Source organism: Microcaecilia unicolor, chromosome 12 (assembly GCF_901765095.1).
Source record: "Microcaecilia unicolor chromosome 12, aMicUni1.1, whole genome shotgun sequence".
Lineage (NCBI taxonomy): Eukaryota > Metazoa > Chordata > Amphibia > Gymnophiona > Siphonopidae > Microcaecilia > Microcaecilia unicolor.
The window spans coordinates 93980498-94007175 of record NC_044042.1 but is presented as its reverse complement, the minus strand read 5'-3'; the positions used below and the strand labels follow the sequence as shown (position 1 = coordinate 94007175).

The 26678-nt window shown below is 45.2% G+C and overlaps 1 protein-coding gene across 1 annotated transcript in view; it reads right to left on the bottom strand.

Annotated features, from left to right (window-relative positions):
- The window catches only part of LOC115481402 (parathyroid hormone/parathyroid hormone-related peptide receptor-like), a 115249-nt gene that overhangs the window by 2240 nt on the left and 86331 nt on the right, over positions 1 to 26678 (bottom strand). Inside the window, 3 exon segments of the mRNA XM_030220490.1 lie at positions 2109 to 2150; positions 21332 to 21417; positions 21420 to 21472. Coding sequence (XP_030076350.1) covers positions 2109 to 2150; positions 21332 to 21417; positions 21420 to 21472 — 181 coding nt within the window.

Genomic DNA, 26678 nt, shown 5'->3' with positions numbered 1-26678 from the left:
CTTTCCCCCTCACCCATGCAGCTTGTCCTCTTCTTTCCCCCTCACCCATGCAGCTTGTCCTCTTCTTTCCCCCTCACCCACGCAGCTTGTCCTCTTCTTTCCCCCTCACCCACGCAGCTTGTCCCTGTCCCTCACTCTCATCCATGCAGCTTGTCCTCTTCTTTCTCTCTCACCCACGCAGCTTGTCCTCTTCTTTCCCTCTCACCCATGCAGCTTGTCCTCTTCTTTCCCTCTCACCCATGCAGCTTGTCCTCTTCTTTCCCTCTCACCCATGCAGCTTGTCCTCTTCTTTCCCTCTCACCCATGTAGCTTGATCTCTTCTTTCTCTCTCACCCATGCAGCTTATCCTCTTCTTTCCCTCTCACCCATGCAGCTTGTCCTCTTCTTTCCCTCTCACCCATGCAGCTTGTCCTCTTCTTTCCCTCTCACCCATGCAGCTTGTCCTCTTCTCTCCCTTTCATCCACGCACCTTGTCCTCTTACTTCCCTGTCATCCGTGCAGCTTGTCCCTGTACCTAACTCTCATCCACACAGCTTGTCCCCTTCTAACTCACTCATCCACGCAGCTTGTCTTCTTGCGCAGCATGTTTTTCATACCCCCTCTGGCCCTCCCGCTCCCTGCTCCCACTTTACACAGCCCTCCGCTCCTACCTTACATAGCCCTGGTAGTCCAGTGGTCAGCTGGGGCAGGAGGGATCCTCATACACTCCTGCTCATGCAGTCTCCACTCTCCTCCATAGTCTGTACTATTGAAAATGTCTGTCGTGAGTTCCTGCAGCAATCTCACGAGACTGCTGCGAGTTCCCGCTGCAATTTTGCGAGGCTGTCACGGAAATGTACGGCAGTCACTTTCAGTACGGAGGAGAGTGGAAACTACATGGGCAGGTGCATATGAGGATCGCTTCTGCCCCAGATGATTAGAGCATCAACCGGCTCACGTGAGCTGGCGTGAGCTGGCGTGAGCAGGCTCCAGCACACCACTGATTTTAGTTGACTTCAATATATAGAAAGGATAGGGTTAGGGTTTGCAACAGTCATTTGTAACAACAACCAAAAAAGGCAGCCAGCACTCTCCCTCCACAGCCTGATCCTCCTTTTTCCTTTCCCCTCACAGTCCCCACCCTGAACTTTTTCCGTCTCACCCATGGACAATTTTCTAAGGAGCATGGCCTGTCCTATTTAGTGTGGAAACCATTTGCTAGGGCAATTCCTATACCTTCCACGTGGATTGCTCGTGCACAAGTCTACCAAGTTTTCTCTATTGTTCTTCAACAGTTTCCATCCTCGCCTGAGTCTGCAGGCCTATCAGTCAGATTATTAATTTTGAACTGGATTATCTCACAAATTGGAAATTGAATGCATCTCTCTATATAGAAAAAAAATAGGAGGGGAATTCCTTGCTGGACAATCAGCTTTCAAACTGGTTCCCAATTCAAAAGCTCAAACGCCCCGGTTTGCTTTGCAAAATCATTAGTTTAGCACATACACACTTCCCAACATACTGTTATCAGTACAAGGGCACTGCATAGACTGAGGATTGTATCCTACTCCATGCATGGACTTGTAGTTGATTGTCCCATTATGTTTCCTATAAAATGCATGCAGTAGGGTAAACCAGGACTGGAGTAGACTGTTCCTAATGACATGGAGTCAGGTAGCAACCTGATAGAGCAGCGGTTCTCAACCCAGCTCTCAGGGCACACCCAGCCAGTCAGGTTTTCAGGACATCACAATGAATAAGCGAGAGAGATTTGCATACCAAGGAGGCAGTGCATTCAAATCTATCTCATCCATATACATTGTGGACAGAGGAATAAGGGTGTTGTTTTGCTGCAAGTTGGTGTGGTTGCACAATTTTATTTTTCTGGCTGAAGTTCAAAATGGTCTCCTGTCTCATCCCCCCACTCCCCAACACCAAGGATATAATAGGTAATTCCTCCAGTGAATTATGAAAATACAGGCTTGTGCTGAATCCTATAATTGACAACTCTCCACTCTGAATAAGGTCTGAAGTATTGTCCTGATAGAGCAAAGTGCTGTCTGCTACAGGACTTAACGACACCGTTTATATGTATGAAATATTTCATTTTTACCTCTGGTTTTACTTACCTCCCCATTGCAAAAGCAGTAGATAAAAGCCACAACGAATCCCTGCAGAGAAAGTTAGACCGTTCTTAATCATAACAATTATTTAGATTTTTTTTTTAAATGAGAGTCAAGTTCAAAACAGACCTTTCCACTCTAGTTCAGCCATGAAGAAATGAGTTCAATTCACAATCATTACTGCTTCCCACCTGGATCTGGAGTGAAATCTCTCTTTTTTTGAAGGTTTTCACAGACTTTATACTATTGATACTAATTTCTTATATTCACAACTATATCCTCTATATGTCACTTGAAATCCTCAAACAATTTTTATCTTCAATTTCCATAACAAAATTCAATGATGAGACAGAACTTATCTGAACTTGTTCATTGTATTTTTAAAAGTCCCTCACTTGTCCTTGCCCAAAAGCCTCTTTCCCATTTTTCAGGCTTCAAACTTCATCTTCACTCAGTAGAAGAAATTCAGATTGGTGACCCCTCAAACAACAATTTTGGAAAAAGTCCTTAGGGGAGTAGGGCTCCACCTCAGAAGATCTGAGAACATCTCAGATGGACTCCCCTTTCTTTATGTTCGCTTTGACTGCAGGGGCTGTTTGGATAGAATTGATGACACTGACTTTAGGGACTGAAATGTAATTGTGTGTGTATAGATGTTGTGGCCTGAATTGCTACACCGGAGCATTGCTGGTGTGAAATGTATCCCTATTCTCAGGATTTCACATTGTTTTTATCTAGGGTTGGATAGACCCATGAGGACCAGCTGTGGTAGGCTGGCAAGCTAGCCATCTACCAGAGAAGGTCCCCTGAAGGCTGTTATCTATTTGGCTGCTATCTGACTCCCAACCGGTAATTGTGTGCTTGGGTATTATCTTACTAGCCATTTTTACCCTGCTGTATTATTGTGGTAAGCTATAATAAAGCTGATTATTCTTGCATCTTGTTCCCTTACTCTTTCCTATAGAATATTTAGAGACTTAGTTAGTCTCTAAATATTCTATAGGAAAGAGTAAGGGAACAAGATGCAAGAATAATCAGCTTTATTATAGCTTACCACAATAATACAGCAGGATCAGGTATACAAGCAGATGGGTGGACAGACGGGCAGCATCTCATCTAGCACTTCGAAAGGTCTTCTGACACGCCCTAAATCCTCCTGCCTTATATACTCTCCTAACTCCATTCTAAGTAATGGGGCCCATAAGCTACAATGATAAACTTGTTTATCCCAAACTAGCTAACCACAATCTTGCTCAATCAGTAAGTCATTTCCTTTGCACCTGCAGATACTTAAGAAAAACAAGTCTTTTTCTAACTTAAATGGGGAAATTGGGGAATATCCACTTTAAAACTGTCACTTTAGAGTTTCCATTTTGTTTCATGTTTCTCTGACCAATTTTCCTGATTTAGATTATTTAGGCCTCAATCCAGGCTTAAAACTAGGCCATGCTTTTCTCCAGCAAGCTCCTAGTTATGCCAACCATCAGATTTCTGACGTGGCCTATGTTTCTAGTAGCCTGAGCTCTATGGCTCTGCCCTCCACCATTCCAGTGGGGGTCTCTGGCTGTATTATATCTTATCAACATACAGGCTGTTGTTGACTGGAGTTGAATCAGTGTTGATTCATGATGATCCTCTGGATAGTTGCCCTGAACTGTTTTCGGTCTTCAGTCAGATGGCTAACCTTTGATAGAGTAGCATCCGTTGCTATTGTTGTGTCAATCCAGAGGATCATATTTCTGTGACAACAGCAACAACATTGGTATTAGCTGCAAGGAAGAAAGGCCTGGCAATGTACTTCCATATCTTGCCATGAAAACTCAGTGAATAATTATAATTAAAACCTGCAATATTGTACTAGAAGACAAGCCCCTCAGCAATGAGCTACTGGGAAAAAGTGAAAAACTGTTTAAAGTAAAACCAGTATTTGTGATGCAGTTAGGATAGTCCTTGAAATGTCTGACTGTTAATTTAGCTGCGCAAGAAAAGAGAGTCAGAAGCTGCAAAGGTGTCTTACATATTGGGACGTGCAACATAAGAAGCATGAAGCATGAACCGAGGAAAGTTGGATTTGGTCAAAAATGAAATGGAATGCACACAACTTGATCTCTTGGGTGTCAATTAACTGAAATGGACTGGCATTGGACAATTTGAATCTGATGATTACATGGTTTGTTGTTGTTGGTAGGTGTCCTTGAGTCAGTGTCAGCTCATGGTGTTCAGGCAGCTAATTGTTGATACAGTGGCAACCATATTTTTTATTGTAATGATCCATCCGATGCTTGTCCCCCTCTTTTGCATTGACCTTCAATCTATCCAACTCTCTTTACATGATGTGTCCAAAATAATAGAGCCAAAGTCTTGTTATTTGAGTTTCCAAGGAAAACTTAGGTTTGATCTCCTCTAATACCCGACTGACTTTTCTTCAGGGAGACAGGCTGTACATGAAGGGAGAGAAGAGAAGATGGGAGTCAGGCTGCACATGAAGGGAGAGAAGAGGGGAGACAGGCTGTACATGAAGGGAAGGGAAGAGAAGATGGGAGTCAAGCTGCACATGAAGGGAGAGAAGAGGGGAGGCAGGCTGTACATGAAGGGAAGGGAAGAGGGGAGGCAGGCTGTACATGAAGGGAAAGGAAGAGGGGAGACAGGCTGTACATGAAGGGAAGAGAAGATGGGAGTCAGGCTGCACATGAAGGGAGAGAAGAGGGGAGACAGGCTGTACATGAAGGGAAGGGAAGAGAAGAGGGGAGACAGGCTGTACATGAAGGGAAGGGAAGAGAAGATGGGAGTCAAGCTGCACATGAAGGGAGAGAAGAGGGGAGGCAGGCTGTACATGAAGGGAAGGGAAGAGGGGAGGCAGGCTGTACATGAAGGGAAAGGAAGAGGGGAGACAGGCTGTACATGAAGGGAAGAGAAGATGGGAGTCAGGCTGCACATGAAGGGAGAGAAGAGGGGAGACAGGCTGTACATGAAGGGAAGGGAAGAGAAGAGGGGAGGCAGGCTGCACATTGAAACATAGAAACATGATGGCAGATAAGGCCAAATGGCCCATCCAGTCTGCCCATCCTCAGTAACCACTTACTCCTCCTTCTTCTAAGAGATCCCACGTGTCTCTTAAACTCTGACACAGTCTTTGTCTCCACGACCTTCACTGGGAGGCCATTCCACTCATCCATCACCCTTTCCATGAAAGAATATTTTCTCATCTTTCTCATAAGCCTATTCCCTTTTAATTTCATCCTATGCCCTCTCATTCTGGAGGTTTTCTTCATTTGAAAAAGGCTCACCTCCTGTACATTAATGCCTCTGAGGTATTTAAATGTCTCTATTATATCCCCTCTCTCCTGCCTGTCTTCCAGTTGAGCTTCATGAACTTCATTGAGTTTCATGAGCCTGTCGCTATATGTTTTATGATCAAGACCGCTGACCAGTTTTGTAGTCGCGCTCTGACCGATTCTATCCAGTTTATATCTTTCCTTAGTTGTAGTCTCCAGAATTGCACACAGTATTCTAAATGGGGCCTCACCAGAGACTTATACAAGGGCACTATCACCTCTTTTTTCCTACTGGTCATCCCTTTCCTTATGCACCCAAGCATCCTTCTGGCTTTCTACCTGTTTGGCCACTTTAAGTCATCAGACACAATCACCCCCAAGTTCCACTCTTCTCTCGTACACAGAAGCACTTCACCCCCTGTACTGTACTGTTCCCTCAGGTTTTTTGACCCAAGTGCATGACCCTACATTTCGTAGCATAAAATCTTAGTTGCCAATTATTGGACCAATTTTCAAGCTTTGCTAGATCCCTTCTCATGCTATCCACACCCTCCGGTGTGTCCACCCTATTACAGAGTTTGGTATTATCCGCAAAGAGACAAACCTTACCAGATAGTCCTTCCACAATATCACTTACAAAGATGTTAAAAAGAGCAGGGCCAAGGACTGATCCCTGTAGTACACCACTGATAACATCCTTTTCCCCAGAGCAAACTCCATTTACCACTACTCTCTGTCTCCTTCTGTTTAACCAGTTTTTCACCCAGTCAGTCAGTTTAGGTCCTATACCGAGGGCATTCAGTTTACTTATCAGTCGCATGTGCGGCACCGTGTCAAAAGCTTTGCTAAAAGCTAAGGACACCATATCTAGCACCCCTCCCATATCCAACTCTTTGGTCACCAAGTCAGTCAGATTTGTCTGACAAGACCTGCCTCTAGTGAAACCATGCTGCCTTGGGTCCTGCAGTTCATTTGATTCAAGAAACCTCACAATCCTCCGCTTTAAAAGCATTTTCATTAGAAACCACGCAGGAACACTCACATGGGGTGGAACCACAGGACACAGCAGCAGCTGCAGCAGAGGCTCCCCCACCCACAGCCTTTGCCGATGTTGGCGCAGAGGAAAAAGAGGCAGAAGGGAGAGGGCACATCCTCAGCAGAGGCCATCCAGCCAGAGGAGGCAGGTGCTGCACCTTGCAACCCAATTGCAGGGCCACAATGTGCACCTGGAAGATTACTGGCGCTAGAAATTGCAGCTGCAAAGGGAAGCGGTACAGGTTCAGTGACTGGAGCAGAGCATCGAGGGCCTATGGCATGACCTGCAAGCACACAGTACAGCCCTGATGCAGCAACAAGTGCCGTCTCCTTCCACCACTGCACAGCAACCACCGGCAAAGAAGACACCCATCTGCCTCAGGGGTCACTCACTAAATGTAAACATAAAAACAAAATTACAAAAAGAATTTACTAAATTAAAAACAACAAACATGTTCATAATATATAAAACTATAAGTTACAAAGGTGACTGATAAAAAATATGTATATAACAAAACAAATAGGTAAAAACCTTTTAAGTATAACTTTCATATAAATTATGTAAATAAGATTAAAACAGACAACTAAAAAATATATTGTCTATGTACATATACACACAAACACACACTCAGTGGCATTCCTAGGGGGGCGGACACCCGGGGCGGCGCCCTACCCCCCGGGTGCATGCCGCTGGGGAGGGGGGTACCGCAGCGCGCGCCTGCTGCAAGTTTACTAACTTTGCTCGTTTGCTGCAGCGAACGAGAGAAGTTAGTGAACTCGCGCAGCAGGCGCGCGCCGCGGCACCCCCCAGCGCAGTGCACCCGGGGGGGACTGCCCCCACCGCCCCCCCCCCTTGGTACTCCACTGCACACACTTATACTTGTGCCATGTGAATGAAGATATTTACCTTTCAGCTGCTTCTTACTACTGTTGAAAGGTCTTGACCTCAAAATTTACATCTATGTCAATGACAAGTTTTGCTTCTGTTGTACAAGGATAACCTTAGATTGTGGACCCATTAGGGACAGAAAAGTATCTGCAAAAATAGTATATGTAAAACCACTTTATATCTACAGAAAGGCGGTATATCAAGTGTGTAATAATAATAACAAGGTCAAGGAGGATATCATATATAAGTACATAAGCATCGCCATGCAAGGACAGACCAAGGGTCCATCGAGCCCAGCACCGTCACCAACAGCGGCCAAAAGAACAAGCAATTTGTCCCGCCCATCCTAGAAATACTGTATTCCCTTGTCCATTCAATAACATTCTATGGCTTTTTCCTCCAGGAAGCCGTCCAACCCTTTTTTGAAGTCCGCTAAGTTAACCGCCTTAACCACCTTTTCCAGCAGCAAATTCCAGAGTTTAACTATGCGTTGAGTGAAGAAAAATTTCCTCTGATTCGTTTTAAATTTACCACACTACAGCTTCATCGCATGCCCCCTTGTCCTAGTATTTTTGGAAAGCGTAAACAGACGCTCCACATCGACCAGTTCCATTCCACTCATTATCTTACAGACCTCTATCATATCTCCCCTAAGCCACCTTTTCTCTAAGCTGAACAGCCCCAGCCTCTTCAGCCTATCCTGATAGGGAAGCCGTCCCATCCCCTGTATCATCTTTGTCGCCCTTCTCTGCACCTTTTCCAATTCCATTATGTCTTTTTGAGGTGCAGCAACCAGAATTGAACGCAATACTCGAGGTGCGGTCGCACCATGGAGCGATACAACGACAGAATAATATCCTTATTTTTGTTTTCCATCCCTTTCCTAATGATACCCAACATTCTATTTGCTTTCCTAGCTGCAGCAGCACATTGAGCAGAAGTTTTCAACGTATCATCGACGACACCTAGATCCCTTTCTCGGTCCGTGACTCCCAACTCTGAACCTTGCATGACGTAGTTATAGTTTGGGTTCCTCTTTCCCACATGCATCTTTGCACTTGTTCACATTAAACGTCATCTGCCATTTAGATGTCCAGTCTCCCAGTCTTGTAAGGTCCTCTTGTAGTTTTTCACAATCTTCCTGCGATTTGACTACTTTGAATAACTTTGTGTCATTGGCAAATATGATTACCTCACTAGTTACCCCCATCTCTAGGTCATTTATGAATATGTTAAAAAGCAGAGGTCCCAGCACCGATCCCTGAGGAACCCCGCTAACTACCCTTCTCCATTGCGAATATTGACCTTTTAGCGAATATTGACCTTTTAGTCCTACTCTCTGTTTCCTATCTTTCAACCTATCTTCAGCTACGAATACCCTGTCCAGCACCGGTATCCCACCCAAATCTTCCTCGGTGAAGATCGAAGCAAAGAACTCATTTAGTTTTTCTGCTATTTCTTTGTCTTCCTTGATCGCCCCCTTTACACTCCAGTCATCCAGCGGGCCAACCGATTCTTTTGCCGGTTTCCTGCTTTTAATGTATCTAAAAAAAAAATTTTACTATCAGTTTTCGCCTCTAACGCTATCTTTCTTTCAAAATCCCTCTTTGCCTTTCTTATCAGCGCTTTGCATCTGACTTGACATTCCTGATGCCGCTTCTTATTTTCTTCAGTGGGTTCCTTCTTCCATTTTCTGAAGGATTCCTTTTTAGCTCCAATAGCCTCCTTTACCTCACTTTTTAACCACGCCGGCTGTCGTTTGGTTTTCCGTCCTCCTTTTCTGATACGTGGAATATGTTTGGCCTGGGCCTCCAGGACGGTGTTTTTGAACAGCATCCACGCCTGTTGTAGGTTTCTTTTTTTTTTTTTTTTTTTTTAATTTTAAACCAAGTGTTTATTGATGAATCCAGCAATCATACATTGTACAAAACAGTGCAACATTACATTACCTAACAATTAGATTCATCTGCTGTGGAGGTTCTACCAAAGCAAAAGCCCCCACAATCAAACAAATGTGACCCAGTTATATTTTTGTACAAAGATAAAGAAACCATCCTGAACCCCCTCCCCCCGCCCCCACAAGGTTCATACAAGTCTGATCATACACATGCCCTGACATGTCCCCTGACTACCCCATAGATACAAAGGGGGTCCATATCTTCGTCCACTTAGTCATTGTATTTCTCTCCCTTGCCATTAATCGTTCTTGTTCAGCTATGTACTCCAACAGATGTGTCCACTTCACTATTGAAGGGCTATTACACTGCTTCCAGGATCTGGCAATGGTCACACGCCCTGCACAAAAACAGGCTTGCGCCAACGCCTTCCCTTCCGCTGATATCCCTAAAATAGGCCTGTTAAATAAGAATATTGCCGGGTCCCAAGGGATAATAGATCTGACCCACACTTGGAGTCTGTATTGGATCGCTTTCCAGAATGCTTTAACCTTCTTGCAAGTCCACCAGATATGACCTAGTGTACCCGATTGCCCACAATTTCTCCAACATTTAGGCGAGACCTTTGGAAACATGCGATTCAGTCGCACCGGTGTTAGATACCAGCGATACAATACTTTAACACTATTTTCCCGAATGTTAACTGCAGGAGAAACACGAACCGAAGCACGTTCCATCCGCTCCCATTCCCCTTTTTCATATGAAGTACCTAATTCTTTTTCCCAACTGATGCGGTGTCTACAAGATGCCGGTAGCGCATCCCTCAGATATCTATATAACAAAGAGATCAAACCCTTGGAACCCAACTCTCTTACACACATTTCCTCTAAAAATGTCACTTCTCCAAACAGTTTTTCCCTGATCCCTGGGCTGCCAAGAAAATGAATGAGTTGACAGTAGGCATAGTTATCCTTGGAAGGCAAATGATATGTTTCTGCTAGTTCCCCAAAAGCTATAAAACTTCCTTTTTCCACCATTTGCCCCCACAAATCTAAACCTTGTCTTTTCCATCTAGTAAATGTAGAGGGAATACACCCCTGCGTAAATGCCATATTATATGCTATGGGAGACAGCCTGGAGTTATAGAAGTCCTTCACTCGCTCTAACCTGTCCCAGCATGATAGTGTAAACTGAATGATAGGGCATAAGTCTAATCCCAGGCGTCTATGTCTAGGTGGCAGCCATAGCAGATGGCCCAATTTCAGCGGACTGCGGATCATATACTGTTCTAGCCGCACCCATAGTTTATGTACAGGCTCCTGGAACCATTCCACTGCTGCCTTAGCTTGGGCAGCTCTGTGATATAATACTAAATTAGGGACCCCTAACCCGCCTCTAGTTTTACGGGCTTTATACAAAACAGAGCAGGGAATTCTAGGGTGACCCCCATGCCAAACAAATTTCTGTATCCGGGTCTGCATTGACAGGAGTACCTGTTCTGCTAAGGGCAACGGTATAGCTTGAAAAAGGTAGAGCAGCCGAGGCAAAACGTTCATTTTTACAGTAGCTATCCTGCCAAACCATGATAAGTTTAAAGAATCCCACCTAGCTAAATCATTTTGGATAGTTTTCAACAAGGGAGTATAATTGGCATTGTTTATTTCCTCAAAGGTACGAGTAATGAAAACTCCCAGGTATCTTATACCCTTAGCCTTCCACTTCAGAGGGTAAAGGTGTCGGCAAGTGCAATAATCCCTTTCTGCCAATCCTATAGCTAATGCTTCTGTCTTAGTCATATTAATTTTGAAACCTGATACCTGACCATATCTCTCCATCACCTGAAACACCTTCGGTATTGACTCCAGGGGGGACGACAAGGTCAATAGGACATCATCAGCAAAGAGAGCAATTTTAGATTCCCACCCCCCTGCTCTCACCCCCCGAATCTCAGGGTCAGTCCTAATACTATGGGCTAATGGCTCCATCACTAGAGCAAATAATAAAGGCGAGAGAGGACATCCCTGACGGGTGCCCCTTTGTAACTCGAAGGAAGAAGATGTCTGACCGTTGATCCTGACGCTTGCTTTTGGTTTTGAGTATAGTTCTCTAATCCAATTATTAAAATAAGGCCCAAAACCAAACCGCTCTAGTACGCTGTGTAGAAAGGCCCAGTGTACCCTATCGAATGCCTTTTCTGCATCAATACTAAGTAGACAATAGGGTATTGCACGTTGTTTCGCTATGTACATAATGTCTAGAGTACGCCTGATATTATCTGAAGCCTGCCTATTAGGGACAAACCCCACCTGATCTGGATGAACCAGGGTTGGTAAGACAGAGTTCATTCTAACGGCCATCACTTTAGCTAGGATACGGACATCGACATTCAATATCGATATAGGACGGTATGATGCACAGTCTAAAATGTCCTTTTGGGGTTTAGGAATGACTGCAATCCATGCATCTTTCATTGTAGGCGGAAGGTCCCCTCCAGAGCGCACATGATTGAAAACCTCTGTTAAAAGAGGCGCCAGCTGAGGTGCAAAGGCCTTATAAAATTCACCCGTGTATCCATCCAGTCCAGGTGACTTACCATTCTTCAATGTTTTAATGGCTGCCAGAACTTCCTGCACCTCAACCGGAGCCTCCAGCATTACCTTTTGCTCTGGAGCAAGAGAGGGTAGTTCCATCGCCCCAAGATATGCATGGATGGCCTCATCTCTTATTGACGAGTCACGGGTATATAGTTCTGCATAAAAGTTACAGAATCTGTCTCTAATCTCTTGAGATGTTCTAAGGGTGTCTCCACCTTGGCCTTTAATTCTAAATACATTACGTTCAGCCTGCAATTTTCGCAATTTTATAGCTAATTGTCTACTGATCTTGTTACGTTCCACATATCCTCCCAACCTTAACTTCTCATTAAGAAATGCAAGATCTTTAGACAGCAAAGCCTCCAATTGCAGGCGGGTTAGTTGCAGTGATTTATAAACTCTAATAGAGCCCGTACTTTTATGTTTAAGTTCCAGTTCTCTGATCTGTCCCCTCCAGTACAACATCTCAGCTTCTTTCTGTCTTTTAAGTTTCCCTGCTACTTTCATAAAGTGACCTCGGGACACCGCTTTAAGAGCATCCCATACCACTGACAAGGATGGTCCCGAGTTCATATTAAATGTAGATATTCCTTAAATACATTAATATATTCTTTACATATAGCATCTTGGCTTAACATAGTGTTATTAAACATCCAATGAGAACCTCGTGTCACACCACCTGACCATTCTAATGATACCACACATGTTGCGTGGTCTGATATCGTAATACTTCCAATATGAGCATTTCTGTTCTGGCCCCCCAGAGATTTGTCAAGAAAAAGATAGTCAATTCTGGAATAAGAAGCATGCACTGGAGAATAAAAAGAGTAATCTCTGTCCGTGGGGTGAAGGTCTCGCCAAGAGTCATATAGTCCCAAGTCTTGCAAAAAACTATTCAGGTGTTTAGCATTAATCTTATCATTCTTCGACACAGGGCCCGACTTATCCATGGCCGGATTCAGGGTTGCGTTAAAGTCTCCACCTAGGATAAGTTGTCCCTCTACAAATGATTGAATTTGCTTTTTAAGCAAACTGTAGAAGGAGGGTTGCCCTATGTTAGGGCCATACACACAACCCCAGGTTACAGTTTTATTTTCAAGAACCCCTCGGACCAAGACAAATCTACCCTGAGAGTCTCGTTTCACATGTTGGATCTGCACCGGAAGGTCTTTCCGAAAGAGCAGTGCAACCCCCCTCTGCTTTTTATTAGAAATGTCAGATGCAAAAAGAATCTTGGGGTATAAGGCATGATGAAATAAATGTTCATGGGCACGCTTTAGGTGAGTCTCTTGCAGCATTATTACCTGCGGTTGTAAACGAATTAATTCCTGCCAAATCGCTTGTCTCTTTCTTGGAGCATTAAGACCCTTCACATTTAGCGTAACTATCTTTAAGTTAAGTCCCATCCTGCCAAACACATGTCAACAATCCAACACCATGAACCCTGTAAGGAAACATTGTAACCCACCCACTCCCTCCCCCTTGCCCCAGAACACAACAAAACATCCCCAAGGTGAGCCGAACAGAGGATAAAAACCCCCTGATATTCTCACACTTCCCAAGCAAGGTCACCATACCCCTCCCCCAAATTGCCCAGAACCATTAAGCCCCCCCAAACCTGAGCTATGACTCCGCAGGCACCCTATATTGAAACCGCATCCCACTTGTCTCAAATTCAAAAAGGAAATGTCATCTCTCCGTAAAGAGGAAGTAAAATTTACCAGTTCATGGTGGCAAGTTGGTCTCAGTCACTTTTTGTTTTTTGGCCTTATTAAAGACCTGTTGCCATTGACGTATTTTCTCTCTGTTGTTCGCCGTCGCTACAGGAGTCGCAGGCTCCGGGCCCATAAGGCCCGCTTGTTGCAAGATCAACATGGCACCAGCAGCTGTGCGAAATCTATGCTGCTTGCCTTCCACCTCAAAGCATAGCGCAAAGGGAAATGCCCATCGGTACTTGATATGGTGTTGGTTCAAAACATCTAAAATAGGTTTCATGCTTCGCCTCTGCTGCAGTGTAAAAGCAGAAAGATCTTGATAAACTCCCACTGGAGCCTCATTGAACTTAAGTTCAGGCTTCTGCCTGGCCAGGGTAAGCAGCTGTTCTTTATCAGTGTACTTCCAGAAGCGTACCACGATATCTCTTGGTTTATTATTCACAGGCTTTCCCAGGGCACGGTGAGCTCTCTCAATTTCAGGCACCCCACTGCCAGGGGCGGCCATCAGGATCTGCGTGCATAGCTCTTGTACTATGCGTGTTACATCCTCCTGATTACCTGCTTCCGGTACCCCTCGAAATCTCAAGTTAGTGCGCCGGCCTCTGTTTTCGATATCATCCATTTTATACTGCATATCTTCTATTTGAGTAGCAAGTTCGTCCTCTCTCTGACGCATCTGCAGCACATTTTCCACATGTTCCTCGACCCGTACTTCGAGATCGTCAATACGGGACCCAACTTCCTTAATCTCGCCTCTCAAATTATCAATTTGCTCTACAATATCAGTTTTCATGAGCGCCAAATCCTTGCGGAGATCGCGAAACAGCCTCGCAAAGTGCGGTCCCCGACTACTACTTGCGTCTTCGTCTGATCTCATGGATTCGGAGTCCGACGGCTCCTCGTTCTGTGAGGAAGCATGGCGTCCATCCATCTTGGATACTCGCACGCTGCTCCGCGCTCCACTTTTGGTTGCTATAGCTTTCGATTTTTGAGACATCTCGTCGTTGGTCACACTCCAGATCACCTCCGACAAGTAAGTAGGGTGAAATAGCAATATTTAGGTGCTCAAGTTAGCTGGATTCACAGGTTTATTCAGGAGCTCCGATCCTAGACCGCCATCTGGGCTGGTGACGTCACCCCTGTTGTAGGTTTCTTACACGCTCAGTCACTCCTCTAAGTTTTTTTTTTAACCGTTTTTCTCATTTTATCATAGCTTCCTTTTTTAAAGTTAAACGCTAACATATTTGGCTTCCTATGTTTACCTTTTTGAAAGCAAATTTTAAAGGCGATCATGTTATGATCACTGTTGTCAAGCTGCCCCCGGACCGCTACCTCCCGTACCAGATCATGCTCTCTACAAATGACTAAGTCTAGAATTTTTCCTTCATTAAAAAACATTTACCGTTATTACAGATACATCCTTGCTTTCAAAATCTCAACGTGATTTTTTCTTTTCAAAGAAATAGTAACCTGAATGACGCCTTATGCTCAGCAGAGACGTGGAATCGAAGTACTATGAGGAATATGGATGAGGGTTCACATAGATCTTGTGGAAGATGTTCTGTGTGTGAAAATATAATTGAGGCTAAGGAATTTGTACATTGACGCACAGGGAATGTTTATCCTCTCCGTTATATGACCAACTGTGCATCCAAGAATGTAATATACGCTATATGTTGCCCATGTAATCTATATTATGTTGGACAAACATCTTGTCCACTGAAGACTAGATTGATAGAACATCGACATTGCATTCAGACAGAGAAAACACACGAACCCATGGTGACCCATTGTATCAATAAACAACACAATTTTACAGAATTAAAGTGCATTGTAGTGGAGCAGATTCAAACCACAGAGCGTAAAGGAGACATCAGGAGGTTGCTATGTCAAAAAGAGCAGCGATGGATCTTTACACTTCAAACGGTGATTCCTATGTGCTTGAACATTTCCATCGAATGGAAGGCGTTTCTATAAGCAGATTTGCACATGGAGTAGTGGCGTCAGACGCCTAGTATAAAAACAGTAGCGGTTGAAGAAGCAGCTGGCCGCCATTTCAATTTGTTTGATGCCTACGGAAGGACACGAGGCGAGCTGATCTCTTGGAGGTGGTCATTAAAAGCTTTCCCCTGACGCAGCCATTCATTGATGAAACAGGGCTTCCCTGTCAGGATATGAAGATAATGCAATTGCAAATTTAAGTGTCTGCATTAACCTGTGGAAGATTTTCTTATTGTTTTCACCATCCAAGATAAGTAACGTTTTTTGGTTGTCACATTGTATTTAAACTACTGTGTCTTCACCTATAAGTGCTTGATAAGGTGCTTGGGCATTATCTCATGAAGTTAAATAAAGTGGAGTTTTTTTCTAAGACTTATGATTAAAGAGGCATCCTCTCTTATTATAAGGCGTGTCCTTTGGAAGGAGGTGTTGCCGATCATGCTGAAGTCTTTTTTTTTCTCCACGATTTTTCATGCATGAGAGTCCATTTTCACCTTTCAACACTTTTGTAAGTGTAGAAATTTTGAAGCTGATATGGTAATTAAAATCACCCATTATTATTGCTTTGCCTAATTTATTTGCTTCACTAATTTCCTTTAACATGACTGCGTCCGTCTGCTCATCCTATCACTGTCCTTTTCCCCTTTACACATGGAATTTCGATCCACAATGATTCCAAGAGGTCTTTTGTTTCCTGCAGAATTTTCATTCTATTTGATTCAAGCCTCTCATTAACGTACAATGCTACTCCTCCCCCAATCCGGTCCACCCTATCACTACGATATAATTTGTTCCACTGGTTATCCTCCTTCCACCAGCTTTCAGAGATGCCTATTATGTCTATTTCTTCATTCAGTGCAATATATTCCAATTCTCCCATCTTATGTCTTAGGCTTCTAGCATTTGCATATAGACACTTCAAGCTAGACTTGTTATTCCTTATCACATCATGTTGATTACTTGACAGTACTATTTTACTATCTTTTGTCTGTTTTTTATTATTTTTATTTAAGGACATTGAATCTACTACAGTATCTTTTGCAACCTCACTATCAAGAAACCCTGTCTTCCTTGTTTGGGCGATATCTTTGCAAGATACCTTATTACTTATACCTATATAAATGGGTATAAAAATCAACTCTGTAGAACACTGGACCTATATATAAAAGTATTAAAAAAAAACAACATATGAAATTGAAAAAGGCACCTGCTACTCAAATGATGAATGAAACATTAGCAAAATATACCAAATATCTACCCGTTCATGACACTGATTTTTAATATTTATGATCAGTGCTTACTAATGAGTTTGGACACTGTCTTGTGTTGTTTGAATTTTGTGGTTCTGACGGTGTCTTTGCTACACTGTCTTGTGTTGTTTGAATTTTGCGGGTCTGAAGGTGTCTTTGCTACACACTGCAGAGTTGAACAGTAAGTGCTTTTAGTATTTTTGAATCGTTCTTCACAGTGGAATTTATATCAGTCAGGTGTTCCTAGTAGAGGGTTTTACATTTGATTAGTTTACTTTCTGATGCAGCGATAAAGAGCGAGCATGGTTATTGCCCTGGCTCATTATTCTGTGAGAGACACGGCTGTCTTTGCTAACGTCGAAGCCTAAAAGTAAGTTATTTTCTGGGGCAACTTCAAAGTACTTTTCATGTGGGTCAAGTGCCCATATTAGATAGCTCTCAAATAGTATTCTTAAACACACAAGTTTTGTGTATGCTGCTTATTTTGGTTTAGTCTTTCACATGATGCAAGACGCGAGTATTATACATAGTGGCGTCTAGTATGTATTCTTCTCTCCCAAGGCACATAATGATTTTTTTTTATCTTTTATGGTAGATGTGTTTTTCCATAGAGAAAACTGTTTTCTTCAAAATACAGTGAGTTTGATTAAGTGTTACCTTATTTTTCTGTTGACTGGTGTCAGTGGAATACTAACCTTTCTAAGGTTTTTTTCTTCCTTTTCATAGTTATTTTTGAAGCCCTGTCCTTTGGTCTTAAGATAGACATGCTTTCCAATGCGGGACTGTAGTTGTATAGGGTTCAATATACTTAATGTTTTTTTTTATATAGAATATGGAGATTACAAATGCATTTTTTGCATTACCCTGTAAGATGTGTGTTGTGGTTAATCACAGCGGAATCATACAGTAAGTTTATTGCTTCTGGTTGCTATATGGTTTGATTAAGATATATTGAATAGAAATAGAAAGCTGTAATGAGTGGTTTTATTTTGTTCCCTATTCAGCGTGATATGTGATTTTTCTCCCCACTAGGCAGTAGCTACAACCTTCAATACAAAGACACTATCAAAATTCTAGGTGTTATCTTTGTTTTGCAGCTCACCTTCAAAACTCGTATTGATTCAGTTATTTTTACCCTCCATTGTCTCCATGCTGTCCATTCTCTCATCTCTTCCTCACACCTGCACCTCCTCATTTACCACGTCATATCCCTTCTTGATTACTGCAATGTGCTTTACTCTGGCCTCCGCCTTTATCTCGTCAAACACCCCCACTTATCCAGTCAATGGGTGTTAAATTTCTGCATAACGCCAGCCATTTTGATCATGTCACTCCTCTCCACAGTTATGAATACTGGTTTCCTGTAACTACTTGCGTCAAATACAAAATTCTCTTACTTGTGTACAAATGCTATCTACCATCTTCCTCTCACCACCACCTCAGCACCCTTATCATTCCCTACACCCCCTCCGCTGTTTTCATTCTGCTAATTAGAACATACTCACCCCCCCACCACCCTCTGTCCTCCATCTCAAAGTCTCAAGAAACTCTGCTTTCAGATATATTGGTACCAAACTCTGGAACAATCTCCTGCCCCATATCAGGAACCAATTGACCGTCCCATCATTCAAGAAATTGCTTATGACTCACCTTTTCTCAGAAGTTTTTCCTTCCTCACTTACGTAATGCTAATTTCTTCTCCTCTTCCCTCCTATTACTCTCTCTCATTCTTTCTCCTCCCTCCTCTTAGACTCTCTTTAAATTGTAAACCACTATGTTGCCTATGTGAAGGCTGATATGTGGTATATCAAATGTCATAAATAAGTAAATCAAGACAGGAAGAAAATTGATGCCTTCGAATTATATAGGGCTGGAGAAAAATACTGCGTATACTGCCTGAAGAACAAATCAATTCTTGCTGGAGGAGATCAAATCCTAAGTTTCCTTGGAAGCTCAAATAACAAGACTTTGGCTCTAATACTTGGACACATCATGTGAAGAGGGAGATCATTAGAGAAAGATGGCATGCTTGGCAAGGTTGAAGGTCAATGCAAAACAGGAAGTCAAGCAATGGGATGGATTGATATAATAACTGCTATGGATGCCACTCTATCAACAATTATCTGCCTGATCAAAGACTGAACACCAAGAGCTGACACTGACTCAAGGACACCTATGAACAACATACCATGTGATCATCAGATTCAAAGTGTCCAAAGCCAGTCCATTTCTTTTCATTGACACCCAAGAGATCAAGTTGTGTACATTCCAGTGATGTAGTTATGGGGGGCCTGGTGTCACGTTTTCAAAGCTGGAACTAGGTTTGTGAGCCCTTGGGCCACTGCCGAGGAGTGGCAGTGGCAGGCAAACCACCCCACACCGGAGACTAGGCAGAACAGGACTGGAACTCCGGACTGGAGTTGCAGCAGAGGCAAACCGGCAGGACTAAGCACAGCAGGTACCCTTAAACTTCACCTGTACTTGGCCACTTTTCACCAGGAGTTGAACTCTTGGCTGCAGGTGGCCGGCAGGACTTACTGGGCAAGGCAGGACTGGATACCCACTAGGCTGAACCAGGACTGAGGGTCAGAGGGGAAAGGAACATACAGGGGCAGCAGGGCAAGGAAGGGAAAGCTAAAGGGCAGGACTGAAAGCTGCAAGCAGCCACTAAAACAGGGAACAAAACACTGATAATACACAGAACTGAAAGCTGCAGAATGGCCACTAAAGACACAAACAGACAAGGACTAGACACACAACAGAAGAGTAAACCAAAGGACAAGCTGGGACTGGGCAGGCAGCAGACAGAAGAGAAAACCAGGAGACTAGCCGGGTCAGGGCAGGCAGCAGGCAGTAGAAAAAACCAGGAAACAAGCCAGGTCTGGGCAGACAGCAGAATCAGGCAAGAAACTAAGAAACTAGAGTAGGCAGAAGTGCACAGAGCACCAACATACCAGGGACCTTAGATGATGCAAAGGCAAAGCAGAAGGATTTCAGACTGGCTAATAAGCCCAGCAGCAGCTGAGGCTCAGCTGCAGCAATCACCAGGCAACTATGGGTGCTGTATAGATACAGTCCTAGCAAGCAAATCTGGCAGCCCGGAAGATCCGGACCGGACTGGGCTGAAATCTGGAACGGGTGATAGTCCATAGCAGCCACCGGTTCTGGCCACCAGAGGCCGAGGTGAGCACAGACGTAACACCTGGGCCCCTGGTTTGGCTGGCAGGGGTCCCCAACCCCCTCCAGCTGAAGTGTTTGTCCAGCACTGGTTTCCGGCTCTCTGCCACATTGCCTGCCCTGCTCTTCCCCTCAGATTGTGTACATGCTCATTTTAGTGAAACTGAGCATGCACAAAGTGTCGCACATGCTCAGTTTCACTAAAACGAGCATGCACATGATGAAAGGGGAAAAGCAGGGCAGGCAATGTGGCGGAGACCAGTGCTGGACAAATGCTTCAGCTGGCAGGGGTTGGGGACTCACACCAGCTAAGGCATGTGAGGCGGAGGCGGCGGCAGCCAGAGGGGAGGTAGGCCAAAATATGCCCCCCCCCCATCTTGGGCTCTGGACCTCCCTCCACGTCGAGGTCTGGCTACGCCACTGGTGCATTCCATTTAACTTTTGTCCACATCTAGCTTTCCTTGGTTCATGCTTCATATGTTGCATGTCCCAATATGTAAGACATCTTTGCAGCTTCTGACTCTGTTTTCAAGAGCAGCTAATCAGCAGTCAGATATCTCAAGGACTTGGCTCTAACTGCTTCACAAATGCTGGTTTTATACTCTGAACAGTTTTCTTCTTTTTCCCAGTAGCCCATTGGCTGAGGGGCTCGTCTTCTAGCACTATATTGTGACTTTTATTGTCATTATCAACTGAGTTTTCATGGCAAGATATGGAAAAACATTGCCAGGCCTTTCTTCCACGCAGCTAATACCAGTGTTGTTGCTGTTGCCACAGAAATATGATCCTCTGCAGCCAACACTATCCCACACTGCTGCTGCCCAGATGGGTGTTTTATCTTAGTCTGGCACCTCAGCTGAGACCTGTCCACCTTGGAAGTCCTGCCAGCAATCAACCTACCAATGATATAGTTCTCTTCATCAATGATGCACACAAGAACCTCACAGTATGAGAAGCTGCAATTTTATTCAAAACACAGCACTTTTAATTTCATTGCTTGGCCAAATACAGAAGAACAACTCACTTTTGGATACCACTTGCCCTCCCCCCTACACCTGTGATGAGTTACTCATGCTATCCAGGCTAGAAAGGTCTCACTGAACCTGGGCAGGCTTTCATGCAAACACTGCAAGGCCAGGGGTAGGCAGCCTGTAGTCCCCACTGAAATGAGTTGACTCAAGATTTCAGGGTATTTCTATATAATGATCTTGTATATTACTTTGAGACTTGGAAAATTGCATCATAAATTTAATGACATTAAAACATATGAGATAGATTTGCATGTACACTGCTTGAATTTTATGCAAATATCTCTCATGTGGATCAGTATTCACGGGGACTAGAGGTTACCTGCTACGTATGTACATGATTTAACATAGCATGGAGCCACAGGGTTACCTGAGAAGAGTTGAACAACATTTCATAGTGCATTTGTATCTGCCAAACGATCCCAGAAACTTCAGTGTAAGGGATGGCCATAAAACCACATAGTGAACCCCGAAAAGTGGCATCAGTACCAGCGTGGACTTCAGGAGTTTTCTGCAAGAGGAAAAAAAAAATCTCAGGATCAGTCAGCACACAGCTTGGACTCTTTGAGACCCACCTGGTCCGTCAGTGTATTTTACTGTACAAATCAGAGCAGGCCAGTGTTATACTGTCACAAAGAAATCGGGATCAATAGACCCAATTTTATTTTCTTTACATCCTTCACCTCTTTATATGACTCTAGTCTTTCATATTCAGGAATGAAACTGGGAAGAGACTATGACCTCAATGCTCTCTATCTGTCATCCTTTTCTACATTTCTAATCAATTAGAAGCTGATTAATAAGTGTAAATATACATAACCCCGTAAGCAACAATTTTAGAAAAGCCATTCCTTACACATGTGACACCTGCTCCCAGGTTTTGGAGAGAGATGTGAAAGAATAACTGTCGGCACAGTAGAGCGAAAGTTACAGACTATAATATGATCCATCAATGGTTGTACCTAGGCTAGACGAGACTACAGGGGCAGGACACACAAATTGCTGACGTTTACTCAGGGCTTTTTTTGAGGAGGTAATTGGGGGTATTGAGTACCGGCACCTTTTCCATTGTCTGTTCAAATTGACCCATGAACCTCAAGTTTTAATGAAAGAGTTCAGGGTCTATACACCAATTCTGCCTTGTCATAGGTTCTGTGACAGGCAGGGGGCCTGGCTATTGTGGGGTGGGTCCCTCAGTGATCACTCCACCCCTGAAGGATGGCCTGGAATTTGAGTACCGGCAACTTTTTCACTAGAAAAAAAAGCACTGCTTTTACTGTGTTAAGAAATAGACTTAGTGTGCCCTTACATGGCACTTTCCTACCCTTTAAGCCCATTTCTAATGTGGCTGTCAAAAAGGGATTGCTTTTATTTGGTGCCTTTCTGGCCATATGCTAATGTTAGCATTAGTGTGTGGCCATTTAAAAAAAATTAATATGAGAAGGGAAATGGGACTTGATATACTGCCTTTCTGAGGTTTTTGCAACTACATTCAAAGTGGTTTACATATATTCAGGTACTTATTTTTTACCAGGGACAATGGAGGGTTAAGTGATTTGCCCAGAGTCACAAGGAGCTGCAGTGGGAATTGAACTCAGTTCCCCAGGATCAAAGTCCACTGCACTAACCACTAGGCTACTCCTCCACTAGCAACATTCCATGTAGAAGCCTGCCCTTGCAGATCAGCAACGTGGCCTCGCAGGCTTCTGTTTCTGTGAGTCTGACTGCCTGACCCAGCCTGTTCCAGCTTCTCCCTGATTGCTCCAGTTATCCTGCTCCACCTTGTTCCAGTCCGCCTGATCCAGCCTACCTGCTTGCTCCTGACCTCCTGCTCCAGCCAGCTTGCTCCAGACTGCCTGACCCAGCCTGCTCCAGACTGCCTGATTCAGCCTGTTCCAGCCCATCTGCATCAGCTTATTCTAGATTGTTTAGCCTGTTCCAGTCTGTCTGCTTCAGCTTGTCTAGTCCGCCAGCTCCTGCTTCAAACCATTCCAGCTTGTTCCAGCACTACTGCCGTGCCCTCCACCCCACTCACCGCCTGTTACCCAATCCACCCCGAAACCTGTCCGCACTCACCTGCTCCTTCCTGCCTGATACCCAATCCACCTGCTCCTGCCTACTAGCCACTCACCTGACAGAATACCACCTCCCAGCCCATCTCCCCACCAGCTCATCACTCCCTTCCCCGACTGATCACCCTCACCACCTGCCTATCTCCCAGCCCACCGACCTGCCCTGTGAACACCTCAGTCACTACCCATGGCCCACATCCACATCCTATTCCTTGCCCTGTCCCTCCCCAATCTTTTCCCCCTCCAACCGCCATCTACCACATGATCTCACTACCCATCCCTGTCCTCTTCCGTCCTCCTCGCTACTCCAATACCCTACCTACCCCTGTCCACCACCACCTCACCATCCCTACTGTCTTCCTCCTCCTTCCTAGCTCTCAACCTTCAACACCTCCTTCCTGCCATGAACCCTTCCCCTTTCTTCCTAAGCGCATCCCGTCTTCGTTGCCTTCGTCGACCTTCCTCTCCCACCCTTCTCCGCACTGTCTTGCTCCTTCTCCTGCTATCCGCAGGAGACATCAATCCCAACCCAGGTCCCCCACACTTGTCCTTGCCCTCACCTCATCTAAGCAACCGTTCCCGCGATAGCTCCAATCTCATCTCTATCCCCCTCCTCCCTCCCCTTCTCGTGCGCCCTGTGGAACGCCCACTCCATCTGCAACAAACTTCCCTTTACCCACGATCTCCATCTCCCATTCCCTTCAACTGCTTGCCCTAACTGAAACCTGGCTCACCCCCGACAATTCTGCCTCAATCGCAGCCCTATGCCACGGTGGATATCTTTTCTCCCATTCGCCCCGCCCAGCTGGCTGCGGTGGCGGCGTCGGGCTACTACTTTCGCCCTCCTGCAGTTTTCAACCTCTCCCCCTACCTCAGTCTCACTGCTTCTCATCCTTTGAAGTTCACTCCATCCGTCTATTCCACCCACTGCCACTCAGAGTTGCAGTCATTTACCGCCCCCCTGATAAATCCCTCCATTCCTTCCTTACCGACTTCGATGCCTGGCTCACCGTTTTTCTTGAGCCCTCATCCCCATCCCTCATTCTTGGTGACTTCAATATTCACACTGATAACCCATCCGACTCATATGTTTCTCAGTTCCTCACTCTTACCTCCTCCTTCAACCTCCAACTGAGCCCCACCACCCCTACTCATAAATCTGGCCACTGTCTTGATCTCGTCCTCTCTTCCACTTGCTCTCCCTCCAATTTCTGTGTTTCAACTCTTCCTCTCTCTCACCATCACCTAATCACATTCACACTTCAGCACCCTCCCCCTCAATCTCGCCCCACACTAACTACTACGTCCAGAAATCTCCAGGCTGTTGACCCCCCCACCTTATCCTCTTGTATCTCTGACCTCCTCCCTTCCATCTTGTCCTCCAAATCTGTTGACAAAGCTGTCTCCATTTACAATGCCACTCTCTCCGCTGCTCTTGACACCCTTGCGCCGCCCATCTCCCGGCCCACAAGGCGTACCAATCCCCAGCCCTGGCTGACCCCTTGCACCCGATACCTTCGCTCCTGCGCCCGTTCGGCTGAACGCCACTGGAGGAAATCTCGCGCCCATAATGACTTCATTCATTTCAAATTCATGCTATCCTCCTTCCAATCCTCCCTATTCCTCGCTAAACAGGACTATTACACCCAATTGACTAATTCCCTCAGCTCTAACCCTCGTCGTCTCTTTGCCACCCTCAACTCCCTCCTCAAAGTGCCCTCCGCTCCCACTCCCCCCTCACTCTCTCCGCAATCTCTGGCCGACTACTTCCGTGACAAGGTCCAGAAGATCAACCTTGAATTCACCACTAAACCTTCTCCTCCTCCTATAACCCACTCTCTCAACCAACCTACCCAGGCCTCCTTCTCCGCTTTTCCTGCTATCACCGAAGAGGAAACTGCCCATCTCCTCTCCTCCTCGAAATCCACCACCTGTTCCTCAGACCCCATCCCCACCAACTTACTTAACACCGTCACGCCTACTATCACCCCCACCATCTGTCATATCCTCAACCTCTCTCTCTCCACTGCAACTGTCCCAGACACCTTCAAGCATGCCGTGGTTACACCACTCCTCAAAAAACCATCACTTGACCCTACCTGTCCCTCCAACTACCGCCCCATTTCCCTCCTACCCTTCCTCTCCAAGATACTTGAACGCGCCATTCACAGCCGCTGCATTGATTTCCTCTCCTCTCATGCCATCCTCGATCCGCTTCAATCCCTACACTCGACAGAAACAGCACTATCTAAAGTCTGCAATGACCTGTTCCTCGCCAAATCTAAAGGTCACTATTCAATCCTCATCTTCCTCGACCTATCTGCCGCTTTTGACACTGTCAATCACAACCTACTTCTCAACACACTGTCCTCCTTTTGGGTTCCAGGGCTCTGTCCTCTCCTGGTTCTCCTCTTATCTCTCCCATCGTACCTTCAGAGTGCACTCTCATGGCTCATCCTCCTCCCCTATCCCGCTCTCTGTTGGAGTTCCCCAGGGTTCTGTCCTTGGGCCCCTTCTTTTTTCAATCTATACCTCTTCCTTAGGCTCCCTAATCTCTTCTCATGGTTTCCACTATCATCTTTATGCTGACGACACCCAGCTTTATCTCTCCACACCAGAAATCACTACAGAAACCCAGGCCAAAGTACTGGCCTGCCTATCCGACATTGCTGCCTGGATGTCCAACCGTCACCTGAAACTAAACATGGCCAAGACGGAACTTATTGTGTTCCCACCCAAACCCACTTCTCCTCTCCCTTCACTCTCTATCTCAATTGATAACACCCTCATCGTCCCTGTCTCATCTGCCCGCAACCTTGGTGTCATCTTCGATTCCTCCCTCTCCTTCTCTGCGCATATCCAGCAGATAGCCAAGACCTGTCGCTTCTTCCTCTATAACATTAGCAAAATTCGCCCCAAGCACACCACTCGAACTCTCATCCACTCTCTCATTACCTCTCGCCTTGACTACTGCAACCTACTCCTCACCGGCCTCCCACTTAGCCATCTATCCCCCCTTCAGTCCATCCAGAACTCGGCCGCACGTCTTATCTTCCGCCTCAACCGATATACTCATATCACCCCTCTCCTCAAGTCACTTCACTGGCTTCTGATCAGATACCGCATACAGTTCAAGCTTCTCCTACTCACCTACAAATGCACTTGATCTGCAGCCCCTCCTTATCTCTCTACTCTCATCTCCCCTTATGTCCCCACCCGTAACCTCCGCTCTCTTGACAAATCCCTCCTTTCAGTACCCTTCTCCACCACCGCCAACTCTAGGCTTCGCCCTTTCTGCCTCGCTTCACCCCATGCTTGGAACAAACTCCCTGAGCCCATAGGCCGGGCCCCCTCCCTACCCATCTTCAAATCATTGCTCAAAGCCCACCTCTTCAATGTCGCCTTTGGCACCTAATCACTACACCTTTTCTCAGGAAATCTAAACTACCCCAACTTGACATTTCGTCCTTTAGATTGTAAGCTCTTCTGAGCAGGGACTGTCCTTATTTGTTAATTTGTACAGCGCTGCGTAACCCTAGTAGCGCTCTAGAAATGTTAAGTAGTAGTAGTAGTAGTCTGACGTCCTGCACGTATGTGCAGGATGTCAGACTGACAGAACAGAAGCCTGCGCGGCCACATTGCTGA